The 18147-nt window shown below is 44.6% G+C and overlaps 2 protein-coding genes across 12 annotated transcripts in view; one reads left to right on the top strand and one right to left on the bottom strand.

The window, feature by feature from the left end:
* The window catches only part of NLK (nemo like kinase), a 64290-nt gene extending 61963 nt beyond the window's left edge, over positions 1 to 2327 (bottom strand). For both annotated transcript variants that reach the window (XM_086475079.1, XM_086475080.1), the window contains exon 1: positions 1019 to 2327. In XM_086475079.1, the coding sequence (XP_086331205.1) occupies positions 1019 to 1476 (458 nt within the window). In that variant the 5' untranslated portion in view covers positions 1477 to 2327. The remainder of the gene's footprint in view (positions 1 to 1018) is intronic.
* A 938-nt stretch (positions 2328 to 3265) lies between these two features.
* The window catches only part of LYRM9 (LYR motif containing 9), a 40495-nt gene continuing 25613 nt past the window's right edge, over positions 3266 to 18147 (top strand). For 6 of the 10 annotated variants that reach the window (XM_086475155.1, XM_086475152.1, XM_086475161.1 and 3 more), the window contains exons 1-2: positions 3569 to 3706; positions 4570 to 4689. In XM_086475155.1, the coding sequence (XP_086331281.1) occupies positions 4687 to 4689 (3 nt within the window). In that variant the 5' untranslated portion in view covers positions 3569 to 3706; positions 4570 to 4686. The other 4 variants (XM_086475154.1, XM_086475153.1, XM_086475162.1 and 1 more) reach the window with 4 other exon arrangements.

Below are 18147 nucleotides of genomic sequence, written 5' to 3'. Positions count from 1 at the left end.
CGCCACCGTGTGCTGGTACAGGCTGCAGCCCCAGCACACAATAACTTCTGCCTCGGCAGAATTAAAGTGCAGTCGGTACCTAGAGCAAAACTCCTTAAGCACCACAGAAAGTCTTCTCGACTGGACGCTGTGGCAAGCTCGGCAGGACGCGAGGCGGTTGCACCCTTCAGACTCTGTACGTGCGATGCAGGAAGTGCGCTGCAAGGCGCTGGCTCTCAAAACCCCACCGAGGCGTCCTTCGTGTTCTAATGAACCTTTCAGAATTCGGCAAACTGACAACCATTTAAAAAAATAAAAGATATAGAAAATCATGCCAGTTTTTGCTTCAGTGATCCTGAAGAGCAATAATTACATACACTGTAGTAAGGTGGTCACAAAATGCATTAGAAGAGATTATGCTCCACCAACAGAATCCTCTGAAACAGCGGCTGGGGAATAAAAAGGACTGTAGGCAGCACTACAGTAAGAGAGAAAATCCCATTTACATTTATGAGAGGAGAGCAAAGTTCAGATACTCTCTTTCAGGTAGCACACAGCATACTACCGCAGGTCAAACAGACTCCTAGACAAAGATCTTGACAGATGACTGAAGGAGGAAGACATTTTCATACGCTTTTAACTTCTAACTTTTAAGTCAGGTCAAAACACACATTCTAATGCTCATTTGTTAACCTGAAACTTTAGGAAGCTTTAGGAAGCTCAGCTACACAACATACATATTCTAATAAAATGCGTAGAAGGTATATAAACACGTTGCATTTGTCTCAAAAGAGATTGATGGCGTGGCCTGTTAGTCAGAGGTTACTCTTCACCACTCTAAACCTCGTTCTGCCAACAAAAACAAGTGAAGCCAACTTTCTAAGAACAGAGAAGAACCAGTAAAAAAAAATTTGTAGTAAAGCAGCTTTCTTGTATTCTGATTCAAATGACAAAACCAGGAATGAATTATGATCTGGTAAAAAAAAAAAAAAAAAATGAAAAGGAAAAATCGGTTCAGTTTTTTTTGATCTTTACTCACCAGACAACACCAAAGGCTCCATATCCAATAGGTCTGTCCGGCTCAATATCCAGTTGCTGTTGTGGATGTTGTGAGTGCTGATGATGGTGCGCTTTAACTGCAGCAGCTGCTGCAGCTTGTACCTGAGCTGGGGCTGCTGCAGCTGGTCCAGGGGCCTGGCCCGGTGCCGGTGATGGGAAATATGGCTGCTGCTGCCCTGGGTTTAACATCGCCGCGGCCGCGGCCGCAGCTGCCGCGGCCGCAGCTGCCGAAGAGGCATGCTGCTGTACGGGATGTACCGCAGCTGCAGAGCCTGGATGCAAGTGATGTTGAGGGTGGTGGTGGTGATGGAGGTGAGGAGGAGGGAGGTGAGGAAGGTGGTGGTGATGGTGGTGGTGGTGACCTGCTGCTGCTGCAGACGTACCGCCATTGTAAGCCGCCATCATTTTTGCGTTGGCTGTTGTGCCACAAAGAGACATTCAAAAAAATGCCCTTTGATTGGATAACAACTGGGTCAAGCTGTCATTTGGCCATAAAAATGAAATCTGCTACACTTTAAAAGAAGTTGGGTTTCATCATACACGGCCCACCTTTAAAAACATTGAGCTCAACTGGCCTTATCTCTTCGTGAAGCCAAACAATTTGGAGAATCTCTTCATGTGTGCGTGAGCCAGAGTGCACGAACCCTCTTCCCCAAGAGTCCAGCTGTGGTTGGCTACTGAAACTCCATCCTTGGGCAACTGGGTTGGGTTTTGTTTGGGTTTTTTTCCTTCACTTATGTTTTGGTTGGTCGGTTGTTTTTTTTTTTATAAAAAAGAAATACAGCGATCAATCCCCCTTCCCTCCAGGAGGAGGATTCAGAGTCTCTCCCCTGGAATACCCTGAGAGGACTGACAAGTCTACCCCTTCCATTCCCACATCCTCTCCATTTATCTCCTCGAAACCTCCCTGGGCGCCCGGGCACTCCTACATAGCTCCCTCCTTTCAGACACCTGCTCCCTCAAATAGAGAAAAAAAAAAAAAAAAAAAAAAAAAAAAAAAAGCCAAAACCCAAACTTGGGAGTTTGCAACTTTTCCTTGAAGGCCTGAAACACACACAAGCACCCAGAAAAAGTGAAGGGGGACGGAAGGAGCGAGGAGAGGAGGGCGAGGATAAGGAGGGGGAGGGCAAAAGGGGATGAAAAGAAGATAAAAATAGATGGAGGAAGAGCAGGGACGGGGCAGAAAGAGAAACAACGGCGGCACGGGAGGGAGAAGGGGCGAGGGGAAAAAAAATGGGAGCGGGGAAAGTGACAAATGACAGGGGAGAGCGCGGGGCCGGGGGAGAGCGGGGCGAGGGGGAGGAGGCGATGGGGGCGGCGAGGGACGGCGGCGGCGCCCTGACAGCCTGACCCAGCGCCGGCGGCGGGCAGCGCCTCTGCGGGGGGCGCCGGCGGCTGCAGCCCCCCCTCCGGCGGGGCGGGGAAGGACCGGGGCCGGGTGGGGGGAGGGGGTCTCCGCTGCGTGCGTGCGGCAGGCAGAGGTGGGGGGGGGGGGGAGGGGGGGGGGGCGAGGGGGGGGGGGGGGGCGGCGGGCTCTCAGGCCCCCGCCGCGCAGCGCCGCTCCGCCCCCCGGCCGCCGCCGCCTCGGCCGCCCGACCCGCCGCCGCCGCCGCCGCCGCCGCCGCCGCCGCCACTCACCTCCTCACGGAGCCCCAGCGCGGAGCGCACAGCGGGCACGCGCACCCGGCCTGCCCTCCCCCCGCCGGCCCCCCCCCGCCCCCATGCGGGGCGCGCGCCCGACACCCGCCCGCAGCCAATCGGACCCGGCCCACCAGGCTCCGCGAGAGCCGCCCCCACCCAATCAACGAGCGGGACCCAGCTCAGCCGGCCCATAGGACGCGGCCGCTGCAGAGACTCCCTGACTCAGTCCCGCCCCCTTGACCCCCGCCGCCCAATCACCGCGCGCCTCCGCGCCCAGAGCTAGCGAGACCCCGCGAGATTCCCTCACCTCATACAACCCTCACCTCGGGTGGCCCCGCCTTCTTCACCTTTCCTGCCAATCACATGGTGCCGCTCCAGCCTACTGGCCAATTGACTCTCCCTCTGAGCCGAGTCCCGCCCCCAAGGCCTGCTTTTTGCCCAATCGCAGCCCCCTATCCGATCCAATTAGCCAATGAGTAGAAACGAAAGCCCGAAAAGGGGTTACTGGGCCAATGGTACTCGGAGGCGAGGCGGCGGTGTGATTGACAGCTTTCCTTACGAGTGATTAGCGGCGGTGGGTGTTAAAGGAGCCGTTGTCCTTCCAATCGCAGCGCGAGGCGCCGAGTGACGGACGAGGAAGTCGCTGGTGCGCCCGTCTGCAGGTGGGCAGCTGGCCAATGGGAGGCGGGGATCCGCCTGATGAGCGGCGGGAGGGGCCAATGGCGCTCCCGGGGCGGGGTGAGATAAGGACGCGGCGGGGCGCGGAGGTCACTGTGGGCGCTGAGGGGTGGTGGCGGGGAGCGGAGCGGGAGGGCCGGGTCCCTGTGCCCGCCTGCTGGTGCGGCTCTCCGGGGCCTCTGGCTGCCCGCCCCCGGGGTGGCGGCGGGGCCCTCGGTGCTGTGCTGGCTCTGGGCTGTCCTGGCTCTGGCCTGAGTCCGCTCCGCTGCCCGCCAGGGCCGAGCGCGGGAAGAGGAGCTCGGTTTCCTGAGGCAGATGTTTTTGCCTCAGCCCCGCTCTCCAGAGGAAGGTGATTGCTAAAGCCGTATGTCACAAAAGCAGCTTGCCTAACGGCTAACGGAAAGGCGGCTGCGCTTGAAAGGCGGGGGATGGCCTCGAAGTGTGTGTGGGGGGGTTATTTGGTGGTTTTTTTCTGGGGTGGCGGTGATTTGGGGAGTTTTTCTGTTCGTTTTTTTCTTTTTCCCCTCCGGTTTGAAGACCACAAGGTGAAGTTTTACCTTAAGCTTTCCCTTAAGCTCCTGAGGCAACCTGAGGGCGGTCACAGTGCAGAGCGCTGGCCCTGAGGGCCTGAGCCCTCCCCGTGGCTCCGGGAGCAGGTGGAAGCACCGTGTCATGCTCCAAGATGACTTTCCCTCTCCCTTCGATCGGGAGGAAAACCAAGAGGGTTTAGATCCTTTCGGCAGGTAGCTGGTAGCAGACGCTATAGGAAATTCCCCTCGAAGCCTGTTTTTCTGAGGCTTGCTGCAGCATGGGCGTTAACGCGCCCAGAAGTTACGATTCAGATGTGAAGTACGTGTTAACCTGGGACCAACGTGTCTTGTGTCGTTTGTTGGTTTAGTTCGCTTATGCCGTTAATCTGCGTGGTTGGGGAATGCAGTGTGGCTCTTTAAAGCGTGAGTGTTCCCAAAAACATAGAGATTAATAAAAATTTGACAGTTTTAACACTTCCCACTTTCCTGTGTGACCATTAATCATTTCTGATGAATAGTTTTACTTCGGAAAAACTCCTAGTTATCAGAGCTGTACCCATGATGGTAGTAGAGTTAAATTAACTGTGATAGTGATAAAGAGGTTCCTTCATATGATTAAATTGGGTGAGCAGTTCCAAAGGAAATAAATGACTGACAGTGAATTTGTACGTGCCCCCGTTAGGAGCGAGCTGACAGCCTTTCCTTCGCTGCATCTGGTTCCTGTCTGACCAGGGGAAAAAAGACTAACAGAACTACAGCAGTACAACTGCGTTGCTGAAGTTTTACCAACAAATCCCTGATGGTACAGTATCAAGTACTGTGATCTGTCTTTTCTATGTCTGTCTAAAAACTGAACAGCATCGTTGGACTCCTGTACGACATGGGGGAAAGGAGACTATAAATGTGAAAACCTGTTGCAAGTCCTGAAACTTGAGTGAAAAATCTTTCTAAGAATGGGTTTTGGATACTTTCTGTCTGCTCTGTGAGAATGTAAGCAAGAAAAGACTTGCAGGAATTAAGACAAGTGGTTTTGTTAAAACAGTTTCTGTTGCATGTTGATAGCTGATATTCCAGTCTGGAATTATAGTAGAGTTTTGCTGTCATGTCACAGTTTTAAAAACACAGACTTCACTTCAAAAAAAAAAAAAAAAACCAAAAACAAAACAAAACAAACAAACAAAAAAAACCCAACAAAAAACCAACCAAAAAAACCCCCCAAAAAAACCAGTAAGCAAGAGGCGATTTGGTTTCCAGCCATTTTGTAATATTACATATTGGAAGAAGGGACAGAATACTGGTTTAGAACTTGTATTTCTAGCTGCTGCTTTGAAATTTTTGTTGAAGTTGTTAACAAACTGCGAATGTGAATATGAACATGGCATGCACCAAGAATTCTTTTGGTCTCTGCTTCCCCTCAAGCTCTGGAGGGGTATGGTGTGGTGTGTGGGACAAGGGAAGGAAGCAGATACAAGGTAGGTTGGGTGGGCCTGGGCATAGGGTAGTGCTGTGAGGACTGGAAGGATTTTAAAAATCGTACACGTTTTCATTATGGACTTTTTTCTGTTGTTGCAAAATCTTTAAGTAGTAAAATCAAGCAATTGCCTAATAACTGTTGTATGGAAATTTGGGTTCTAAATGTATTTGCAGATTAATGTCTCTGTGGCATTATTCAAGTCCAAATATAGAGTGTCATCTTAATTATTTTTTTTTTTCAGTTAGGTACGTTACTGATCACATGTCTTTAAACAATTGATTTTTTGATAGAGTTTAATTTCTACTGGTGTATTTCTGAAATCTTCAAGTGCATGTTGGGAAGAAAGGAAAGGAAGAAATTATTTGTCTTGTTCTCGCCACTGGACTATAGTTGAATTTATGGTCTTGAAGTGCTCAGTGGTAGGGAAGAAGGCAACCTTTTTGTGACAAACTGAAAGTCTCGTAATGGCTGCGTGTTGAGAAGGTCCATAGACCTGTGTGGCTTTGGTGACTAATTTAGGAGCCAGATCTCTGTAGGCTCCTTGTCCTTAGCAGTAGAGGTATACTGCGTTGCTGTCTGGGGGAGGCTACTTTGGGTGTGTCTGGATGTCACCTCAACATTTCTTTCCCCGTTGACTATACGGAGCCTTTAGGCAGAAGCTTCTGAACAGCAGGGTGGTTTTACCTACTCATTTTTGCAGTGGATGGGGAATAATTCAGGCCCAGACCTCTAACAGCATATTTTAAAGCTTTATGTAACCAGCTGCCCTGGAGCAGCTTGTGTTCCTGAGAACCTTTTCTTCCAAGTATTGTGCTCATGAAAAAGTGGGAATTGGATCCACTTTTCATGAATGTTTAAAGCATCTGTTTACACTTCCTCATGAGCAATCCAGTTGCCAGTTAACCCGAGGGAAGTTCCAGCTGAAGCTCATGGTGTTCCTTTATCTTTATTACTTTAAGGAAGGATCAACACAGTAGGGGTTGTACTCAGCACCTTTGCCGTAGTTGGGGATGTTACATGTGTGCAGCTTTCCCTTGCAAGTATCACACGGTGCGTTACAGTAGCGTGAAAGTTGCCTGTGTTTTTATGAAAAAAACAAGACTTCTTAAAATAATACCACAGGCAGACTTATGAAGAAGTTTTATATTGTTTATTGATACTCTTTTTCTTTATGATTATTATCACCCCCCAACAATCTCAAGTGTTTGGATAGAAGTCATCTATAATAAATCCCAGAGAAAAAAGTAACCCGTTCCATCAGCTCACCTTCAGTCTGTTTGTGTTGCCACCAAGTGGCCTGGGCCAACTCCTAGGTCCGTGGTTTGGTGGGTAGCGTTAGCTGCCTGGACCAGAACACTATATCCAGCATAAAGAGTTTCTCCTCGCACACCTTTGTCTAAAGATACTGACTTCCTAGCGATTTGTCATTTCTAGTAGCTTTAGTGATTCAAATCCATGGTGACTTCATTTTGGGCTGTACCTGAGTAAATAAGTGTTTTGTCTTAGAAACACTCTAAAAGTGTCCTTAGACACTGTCATGTGGATGAATTTTCAGCACTGAGAGCAAAAGGAGTGAATTGGGTTGCAGTCGTGGCATTGTCACCAGTTTTTCTGACAGCTCTTGACTGGACCACTACCAACCATGCTTTCCATTTTCCATGTCTGTAAAGTGTAAGTAAAATCTGGGACCCATTTTACTTACTACTTTTAGTTTGACTAAATGCTACAACCATATTATTCGTCTTTTATTTGCCATTTGAAGTCGAACTTTTGAGAGCTCTTTGGAGTGAGGTGAGAGACTGGTGAGATGGCAGCTGAAGGGATCCACTTATCTCGCGTGTCCATATGGAGTCACGTCAGGTGCCAGTGTTGCACCACCCACCCTGACAAGTATATCTTCTCCTTCTGCACTGCTGATTGGTGGCCCTGGCCTCTGTCGTGCTGTGACGCTCAAGACTGTCCGTTCAGCTGCTTTGTAAGCACTTTGTGCTGTGAAAGTTAAGGGGGACAAGATCCTGTTGATTCTGATGCAGACATGTTTAAGGAAAAAACCTTCTAAGAGAATATTAAGGAAACAATAAACTTGCAAAGTGCTCAGCTTCTGACGGACCCTTTGCTTCCTCAGCACAGTCTGTTAGTTGGAAGTGTTGCCTATTAGTTGTATCAATTGCTCCTGCTTAGATCAGGGCCGCAGAATGAATTAATCGTGTGCCATTGTAAGTCAGCGCTTCCTTGTTGTTTGGTGCCTCTGGATAAGAAGCGTAAGTCTGAGGGGGAGCTCATTACAGAGCTGGCTCAGAACTTTGAGCAAGAGTGTTTTGTGAATAGTTCAATGAGCTTGAGCTGCTTGATGAGTGAGTTGGCAAAATCCAACCATAGTAATTTGAACTGGGCAGGTAGAGACAGTGCTCTAGATGCTGCCAAAGCCCAGTTTGATTGCAACTAATTTGTCATCCCCAGTGATGCATGGAGATATGCGATTGGTGACTACTGCTGATGAAACGTGACAGATCAATTCTAATCTCTTACTGGTGAAGACAGTTATTCATGGGGGCATGCATCTGTCTCTTACTATTTTATTCACAGTAAGAGTGCTGTAAAGCAGTAGCAAGTCTGCTGTTTGAGTATCAAACACTGAGTGCTAGTGTATCTAGATTTGTCAGGTGCTCTTTGCTAAACTCATTTAAAAACTACATGTAAAAGTAAATACTGCGCATTAGAAACACAGGGCACAGACCTGTCCCTTTTTTTTAAATCTACTGCATCAAGTTTAGTCTTTTCTGACTCTCGAGAGATTTATTTTCCCCTTGGATTTGCCACTTGCTTTGCCAAGGGTATAGTCTTTTTGACAGCCCTCTGCATAAGGGCGAGGGATGGAAGACAATTTGTAATCAGCCAGTTCTATTTCTTTGGTGCTCCTCAGCCACGTTTTAACCTTAAAACTCTCCACAAAAGATTGTATCACATTGCATAGTATAAAATGTTTTGGTCCAGTTCCAGACATAGGCTATGTGGGGGTTTTTGTACCACAAGAACTAGCTGTGAAAACAGGACTAGAATATTAGAATAAGTCTTTTGATTTTGTGGCTGAGTATTGTGCATAAATGTCTTTCAGCACTTATGCATGTAGGGGTTTTCGTGACCCTGTAATGCAGGAAAAAAAGTAACATTAAGTGGAACAAAGCATAATAAAATGCTTGCACAGATTTGCCTCTGATCCACAAAAGGGGTACTCTGAGCTGCACTATTGATAATTTGTCATGTGGGTGTTTGACAAGCCCACACGTACCTTGATATACAACTCTGCAGATGCACTTCTCAGTATTCTGTGACACCCTTGTAATATTTTATTCATAAATCTTAATGCTGAAGCCCTTAAGGTGTCATAAACATGGTGCTAATGCCTGTGAATTTGAGGGGGTTTGGTTAGTCAGATAAATATCATGCTCTAAATAAACTGTGGTCCTGACGTACAACAGAATAAACATTAATATGCACAAAGTATCATCAGTTTAAAATTCCTGTTGGTGAATACTAGCCCTCTTCTTTGCAAAGAATAATTTTGCAGAGTTTTCATCTTTAAAGTCTTGTCTCTAATTTATTCTTTTCCAGTTTTGTAATCTATTAATAAAAATGCAGTGAGGATCAAGGGAAACAATATTTTGGTTTAACTTTGGTTATGTATAAAGATTTGTGTTGTAAAGTTTGCAAGGATGGCAAAATGCCCTGATGTAAGAGGAAGGCAGGGTTCTGCTCATCTTGCTGAACGAGGGACAAATACCTGTCCTGTTCTGAGCAAAATTCTTATTAATTAAGAAGATGGGGAGGGGGGGAATCAAGTAGTCAAACCGAGTGGATGACCTAGCATAAGCTTGTTAGCCTGTCGAAAAGGCATGTTGACTGAGATGAGCCTCATCTTTGTCTTTAAAGCAGCAGTGTGGGAACTTGGCTGCTTCTTTGAAAAGCGATTAAAATGATGGACTGGAGCTTACTTCAACAGAGCTGCACAGATATGACTGAGATGTGGGGTAGGGGACAACTGGTGTAAATGACAGATGGTGTCATCTAAGATACTGCATGTCTCTGCTGTTGGAGATCGGACTCTACAGGCACTTATGTTGCTTCATTTGCCTGTCAGCCCTGTTCGTGGCTCTTGCAGTTTATTTTGTGGTGGCCATGCTGCAGCTGACAGCCTTGCCCCAAGTTTGTTCAGCGTGCTGTATATACAAGTGTGAAGATCCTGGTTAACAACGGGCCTTGAATCCATCCCAAAGGCTGTCGCCTCCGAAACGCCGCACTCCATACGCTGTAGCGCTTTCTAGCCAAAAGTGTCACCTTTTGAATTTTCTGAAGGAGTTACTGAATTCTTTGCTCACTGCAGAGCTTAAGCATGAGCTTGGCTTTTAACTGGGAGTACTCAGGTGCTTAAAGTTGGTTTAGAATAATTTGCCATTTAAAGACTTCAGCCTGATTGTTTAGTTCTGCCTGTCTCATTTTCCTTCTTGCTGCTAAACACCGGTTGCAGGAGGCAGAGGGGAGGTCTTTATCCCCTGCAGCTTTTTGGAGAAAGTGGCAGTTCTGCAGTTCTCTCTGTTCTACATTTCTTTGCACCAGAAATGACCCTGCTGCTCTTTGTCACCAGTGTTGCTTTTTATCCCTCTCCTGGCAGCTGCTCTTGCTCCATTTTGATGTTGGAACAGCAAATGAACTCCCTCTGAAGCAAATGTCATGCCAGTAAAGATGTTGAAGCAGCAAGAAAATCATCTCTGTCTCTGAAGACTGAATTGGAGACCTTTGTGAATGAGATGTTCTTAAAATAGCTACACAGCATGTTATCTTCCCTAGAAGGTGGAGAATTGAAAACACCACCACCAGCCACTTGTTTTTGTGTGAGCAGGATGCCTAAATAATGTTTTTTGGAGTGGGGAGAGAAGCAGGTACAATAATATCTGAGCACTTTGTTTCTGCTATATCTTTTATTCGGTGATGGGTGAGGGAGGAAGGGAGGCTAAGACACCAGTTCTTACGATATGTTGAATTTTCTGGGTAGTAGATTTAATCAGAACAGAAAATGCTGTTGCTGTGGTGGTGTTTCTGGGAACGCCATCTTTCAGAGACCTGAATTCCTGCTCTGGTTGTCCCACAGTTACCTTTTTGTTCTGTCATTGATTACAGTGACAACAAATTGAACAAATTAATTGAGTTGATCTGAATTGATTGTGTGCTTCTCTTGATTGTATACCTTTTGCTAAGAGTTTTGTTTGCCACATCACGGCTAATGGTCATCATTATTTCTTGTCCTGCATTCAGTTATACTGAAACAAAGTGCTTGCAATAGTTTGCTATGTCAGATCATCTGTATTTTGACCCAGTATTCTATAGGTATGATTTGGTGAAGTCCTGGGTAGGAGATAAAACCTTTAGGTTGTGAAGTTCTTGCAGGTGATGATGGATCTGTAAATACCAGTTAGTTTTGTTTGCTCTAGTTTTATAATGATAGCACAAAGTCCAGCCTGATTCCTCCCCTCGCCCTTTATTTCCAGTGTGGATAGCTGCTTAGAGCTTTTTTGTGTAATGGCTAATTTTATCTAGCATAATAGCTCGTAAATCCTTCCCCATGTCAGAGTTCCTTGACTGTTGTAATAGACCATACGCGTTCAGTATCAGAAAAGAACAATGTGTTATGGAAGCACTTAAACAGCGATTTTTAGATTGCGGTCTGCAGCAGCACACCTATCCATTACAGCAGGGCAATTTTGAGAATGCAGCTTAAACAGTTTCTCTGAGGTGCAGAGTAGTGAACAGAAACAAATTTCTCCAGGCAAAAACCAGCGTGATTTTTAATCTCTGTGTGACAGTACGTTTATATCTTTTCCGAGAGTTGCATCACCGTTTGCTGCTTGTTTAAACATGTCACATGTTTAGTGACCTTGTTCTTCTATGTGCTCTACTGTTTCTGGAGTAAAACCTAGCTAAAAATAATACTGAGCCAGCAGTTGAGTAGAGTTGCTCTAACTTACCCTAGCTGACGATGTGGGCAACCATGGCCTCTGTGGATCCCGGAGATTCTCAGTGAGTGTAATGGAAAACAGGCAAACCACTCAAGGAAACTGAGTAATGTGGGATAATAAAACCTGTGTGGTTCTGGCTCTATGCGGTCTGTTAGAGTTTGGTTACGTTCTTTGGACTGCTGTTGCTGCAAGGTGCTTCTGATTCACTCGTTTTCTGCAGCGTACCTCTAAGGGCAGTGGATTATTCAATTTGCACAGTGTGACCGTGTGCGCGGTTATTTATCGTGTTTGTAAATATGGTGAGTGTAATGTCAGGCACAGAGGTAAAGATCAGGAGGTTTATCAGTCAGGACGAGCCTCAGGCAGCGATCACACAGTTTAGCCCTCTCTGTTCTGGGTTGGGTAAGCACGTTTGCTTAATTCAGCGTCCAGTTTACATGTCATGCGATTCAGTTGCTGTCTTGATTCAAACCAACTAGCTAAGAAAGGTGAAGGGTGAGGAAGTGATCTTCATGTACATGTAACCTGGGAATTACTGGTTCAGGTGACTGGAAGGTCTGTTTCTTTGCTTAGACAGACAACAACCATCATGTTGTACATGGAGAATTTTGTTAGTTTAAGAGCTCTTGCTGATATTTTTCCGCCTGGATGATCAGCTAGCTTCGGGTGTTTGATTTCCTGATAGCCTCAGGAGAGCCCCTGTCAACCTTCAGTCTTGGCAGCAGAAGGCAGTGGCAGGTATAGCATGAGCTGTTTTGGCTAGAACATCTGTTGCCTCTTCTCTCGGTGCATTGCAATGCTCTCTTTCTGAACTCCAAGAAACTTTGAGTCGTTTTACACAAATCACGCAAATGAGGCAATACGCCACGTGAGGTGCGCTTGGAGAATTCGTTAGTTATGCTGTTGCATCACATAATCCTTTACTTGAAATCAGATGTTTTTGAAGAAAATAAATCTCGCGTTATGTGCACTTGGGAGCAAACAATGCACACCTTACGTGTAACACACACATTAACTGATATTTTGCTTATCAGAAAATGATTGCAGTGAGTGGAGTACCTGTCTTGCGTATGGAATTGCATAATCCGTATAGGAGTGGGCAATAAAATGAATCGGGAAAAGTCTGTTACAACATATTGCCAGAAACATGAAGAGTATCTTCTACAGGTCTGTGAATATCTGAATACTTTTATTTTTCTTGGATCCAGTGGAAGGGGAATTGGTAAGTAAAAAGTACTAGATGCAGAATTGAAATCACTAATTGAAGAACATGGACTTTCAGAGCTAACAGTTTCATAATTATGTTCATATAAGTTTAGGAGAAATACTAAAAATTTGGCGTCTTCAATTTTTCACCTTTTGTGTGAAGGTGAAAATAATTTAACATTACTGATAGAAGTTTGAAAACTTTGTGTTTCAGTTGTTTTAAGACGATTAATGTTTTTTCTAATCCTGCTTTTTGACATTATAGTATCCCTTTAAGGGCTTTCTTTACCAGATCAATTCCTTTCCTACTAGAAGAACTAAAGCTTTTCAGCTGTCCATCCAATTTATCCTTCTGGACTAAATTTCTTATAGCAAGATAACCAGCAGCAATACTCCCCTGAGGAGCTTTGTGTCAGTTAGTTACGCATCACTAATTTCTGTGGTATTCGTGGACCAGTCGGTTGTAAGAAAGCTGTTTTGTGAACAGTTATGGCTGTTGGGGGTTTGTCTTTACTGTTTTGGCGAGGATCTTTGTTTGTGTTGCAATACATCTTTTACCTGGCAGCTATTGAAAACCCGCAGATTTACACCTGCGCGTGAAGAAATACGGGGCAGCTTTCAACAGCTCCTTTTGGGATGTATGGATTTCCCGTGGCACTAATGAGGGGCTGTGTTACACACAACTAAGCAGATTTATTCCAGAACCACTTTTGATGGAGAATGTGTCATCCAAGAAGTACAGGGCTCTCGGCAGTTGCTCGCAGCCGTTGCGTAAATCTCTTGTGTGTGTCGGTGTACGTGTGCCTGCTACCACTGCGATGGCACTCACTCTCTTAGACGTAGCGGTCTGAGTTCCAGCATCCTGCAGGCTGCTGGTAACTTTCCTTTTGCTCTGTGGTCTTAGTGTTACTCAATTTATTTCACTGTAGAGGAAAGTGGCATGTAAATATTCTGTAAATGAGACTCTGGGGTGGCATAGTAGCAGTCTGGTATGAAAAAGAAGGGGTGCAGTCTAAAGAGGAACTGTGCCTGAGATGGCGGTCACGATTCGGAAGCCGCGGTTGCAGCCTTGTACGGTGATGCGTGGGATGAAGAGGTGGCTGTCTTGTTCCAGCGCGCACCGAGCCCGGGTTTTGCAGTGTGAGGCTGTGCTGCTCAGCAGATCCTAGAGGATCTGTACATCATCAAAATCGGCACATCTGTCTCATGTAAGCTTTTCTGAGTTGCTTCTGATAAGTAGTTGGACATCACTTGGGTTCCTGTTGTTTAGTGGAGGACTTGGATGTTGTCAATTAAGTGCTTGCTTGGCTGTCACACCCCGTGCTTCTGTTGCCCCTGCCTGCCAGCCTCGTCCACGTGTTTCGCTACATAGATTTGTGCATGTGTTTTATTTCTGGGGTTTTGGGGTTGGTTTTGTGCTGTATGCGAAGAGACAGACTTGGTGAGAGCCAAGCATCTCTATCAGGCACGTTTTATACTCTCTAGCCCCAGCACTGGCAGCGCTTACATCCCTGGTGTCTCTTTAGCTCCTCAACATCGCTGACTGAGTTTGAGAGAGTGGAAAGAAATGGTGGTGCTACATTGATGTGAGTGGCAAATGCAATCTAGCAGGAAAGCAGGTTACTCCCCAGCTGGAATGCAGACCAGGCTTCAGTTAATCCCTCCCTTAGCCAGAGAAAGGTGGTTTTAATCTATTTATTATGCATTTGGTTGTTTTTCCAGCACTGATATATCTGTAAATGCCATAGCACTGTTAGTCTTTTACAATCCATTTGCCAGCAGATGTATCAAGGCATGAAGCTGTTTTCAGTCGCTCGAGTCTAATCCCAAGTAGTGCCATAGGATCTTGTGAATCGCTCTGGGTTTGTACGGGAGTAAATGACAGCATTACATGGCATTTTTAAGAACCTGCTACCAACCGTCTTAGGAATTTTTGGACAGCTGAATTTCTTTTCACTGATGTTTAAGACAAAACTAATTTAATATGATTATTAGAGAAGGAAAATTAAAAGGACAGAATGATACAGGAAGCTCATTAAAATGGAAACACTGAAGTAACTGGGTAATTGGGCATTGATTCTGTCCTCACCCCCGCACTCACTTCATGAGCAGTTTTGTATTAGAAGTAACATGTCTGCAGGATGATGCTCCAACATCTGTTATTGCTGAAACAAAACGATTTGCTTGGTTTTTTCCTCTCTCCCCATTCTTCCAACATCTGCATGTGTAGATCTGTCCTGTATATTTGTCATCTCTAACACGGCTCCTTTCCAGGGAAAAGGCGTCAAAAGGCACAGGATTCTGTCCTCGGTTAGGAGGGGAACGGCTGGGTGTGGGCCTCGGTGTTGCTGTTCACTTCGAGATACTGGGTGACTGGCTGTGTTGCTCTCAAGTGTGTTTGTGTGAAACAAAGAAGTTCACAGGCTCTGGCCTGTCTGTCTTCTGAAATGTTAGTGTCACCTTACGTTGTTAAAACTACGCAAATAGTTTTCCCCATTTTCTGTTCTCAGAATGTTTGCAGCCAAATCACCATTTTTTAGAAGTATTCTACATTAAAAATCCTCGATAATTGTGTTGGGATTTTGATTTTTTTACTTTATAGATTGATCCAGTAAATTGATTCTAAATCTATCTTGCTGAATGTTTTCTATTTCAATCACTCTGGCTGTGATTAATCTGATGGGAAGCAATACATCTTCTTTGGTTTATGTTTTGGGTGATTGAGAAAATATATATGCTTGCATGTGCCAGTCTTAAGATTCAGTTTATTTATGAATGTGACTTTATTGTTTCCCTTCAGTATTTGTACTGTGAAAATAGAACTGCATAAAGCTTCATAGGAAGCAAATAGAAAAAGCTGAACAATAGATTTGAAATAATTGGAAATTTTTCTCCTCTCTCATTGTCACGATGTTAATTGTGTCTTTCAGTCCTCAAACTATGCTCTAGTTGGGAAAGCACATGCTTAAATCCATTTCTATCCAGGAAAATGCTTGAGCTTAATTTTAAGCATGTGCATAAGTTGTGTTAGTTAAATGACTCATAACTGTTTGCTTAAATCCTATCCAGTGTTAGACTGACTAAATATATTAGAATTGCAATGTAAATACTGCAGTAAATAAGATAAATATGGGTGTCGGTTTTGCTACGAACTTATCACTGATTTTGACTCTTACAGTCATTTTCATGATACACAGTTGAAGTCAGAAAAGAATGGGAATTTCAACTAATTTTTTAATATGCTGAAATGTATTAAGTTACACAAAAGAATCCATATTATAGTAATCCTGAATATATACAGGAAAAGACTACCCAGTGTGCATGGCAGATGGTTTCAAAGGAAATCCTCGAGAGCTAGGATTAAAAAGCAATTTTCAGCAAGTTTAAAATGGGTCTCCATATTTGGGTCACAGATATTAACTCTTTCGTTGCGAACAAATGAAGGAGAAGTCCTGTTGGATTATTTCAGTAAGAGCTGACCGATGCGCCCTGTGGGAGACAGAAATGAGGATGTCAGTTGATTCTGCCTCTGAGCCTCCTCCAACAGCGGTGGAAGTGGAGGTGTGATGGACAGAGGCAGTGGGGTGTTGCCAGTAAATGGAATTCATCATCCAGCTAACAAACACCGGCAACCCTTTTAAAAAAATGCGTGCATGGCTTCAAGTTTTGTCTGCCCACTGAAGCAAATTTACACAAAGACAAAGACAAAAATTGAAGAACAAAATATAAATAATTATTTTGATGTTGTTGTTCTGGCTCTGCAAAGTTGGAATTTTCAAGGAAACCCGGGGTGTGAAGGTGTATAAATCTCGTTTTCGTTTCAGTTTCTGAACTCTGCCTCTGCCAGTTTTCATTTATTTCATTAACTATTGGATCAGAACTTCATATTTTTATACTGCAGTAGAGATGTGCGGATAATCCTGCTCCTCAGTCCTACCCATCACCTTCTCCTTTAAATTTTCTGATAAATAATTTTTGGTCTGTTAGAGATGGCAGATTTATACTGTTTACATTTAGTAAATCATAGTTAATCACTGTTTATTAAAGTGTAAAGACTTTACATATAGTGTTTTTCTATTCCTTTTGGATATGGCAAGTGTCTGACACGCGGTGAATAAGAAATTGAAGAGCAATACTTCCGTTCCGTCATAGACAGGAATGCACATGGCCTCCAAGTTTTGCTTGGCAGGATGCATGTGCTTTCAGAGGGAAAGCAAGCCCATGGTTTTTCAAACATGTTTTAGGGGCACGCTAGAACTTGATTTATCTTTTTTAAAAAAGGTTATATGCTAGAATAGCACCATGCAAACCCTGTACCAGGCTGCAGCTGTTTGTTGGTAGTGTTCAGACATCCAGAAATGTTCTCATCAGTATGATGCACAGAAGTGACTGAGTACGGATCAGCTTTCTGTTGTAAGAGCAGGAGAAGACACTGGGTGTTTAGTTGGAGACTGTTGGCTTTGACTGACTTACACAAGCTAGTAAATGCGTTGGGAATGTGAGTCACATTCACATCAGTGCTCCTTCGTACACTTCTGGTAGCGTAAAGGAACCTCAAGTTTGGCATGAACCAACTTTTCTTTTAGAGACTCTTCTATTTCCAAAGCCAAAATTCAGGTTAGTCCTTAAGCAAGTTTATCACTAAACAATGAAATATAGCAACTGGTACTATTTGAGTGTGTTCTCAAAGCTCAACTGGGTGTATTTTGAGCAGGTTTGGAAAGCTTTCTGAGCAAAGGTGTCTGATGCTCTGCTAAGTGAATTATAGAAGTAATTGCTGGTTTAAATTTCAGCCTATGGAGAAGTTAATTGCATTGTGCTTTGGCTGTTATATTGGCTACAGGTTAACAGCAAAGGACAATGTACTTCTGAAAGGGCATCATAAATGTCCCAGTGGGATAACTAACTGCAGGTATATGTGCAAAATGTTAATTAGCAATGCTAAATAATAGGTGTTTTCTGCAGGAGTGATCCAAGGGAGATATCGGAAGTCCTATCTGCTATTCAGAAGAGAAAATTCAGATGGTGGATGAAAATAATGTTATAAGGCAGCTTTCAGTGTTCAGTTCTTGTACCAGAGCTAGAAGGCTTCATTGGACTCAGGATTGGCTTCTAGTTAAAGTTTAAGCTGTTGTTCTAGGTCCTTGTTTTACATCACCTCCTGTGGGAAGTTTACCTGAGTGCACCTTGATACGGGAAGACCTAGCTTCAATTCAGTCTTACCAGGTGTTCTTTGTCTTGGCGTAACCTGTGTTTCAGGTGATTATTCCAGCAAAAGGGAAAATTTAGTCTCTTGATTTGTAACAGTTGGCTTTTAAAATTCTTGAGGCATCAGGACAAGGGTCAGGCTTAAGGAAGTGTTTGACGTGGATGTTTGCAGAGCTATCCTCTGCAGCATGGGAACAGCACGGAAGAGAGCTTTGAGATGATTGTTACACTTAAAAATTTACAAGTAAATAAGGGAAGTTAGTATTACAAGCTAATTAGAGGCAAAATTCCATCTCGGTGTTAGAGGTGTATAAGGAGAGAATATGCTATCGGGAACTTGGCAATTAAAGTAACTTACTTT

This window comes from Leptosomus discolor, chromosome 18 (genome assembly GCF_034619465.1).
Source record: "Leptosomus discolor isolate bLepDis1 chromosome 18, bLepDis1.hap2, whole genome shotgun sequence".
Taxonomy (NCBI): domain Eukaryota; kingdom Metazoa; phylum Chordata; class Aves; order Leptosomiformes; family Leptosomidae; genus Leptosomus; species Leptosomus discolor.
Note: the sequence above shows the minus strand (reverse complement) of the source record. Positions and strands in the feature narration are given on the sequence as shown.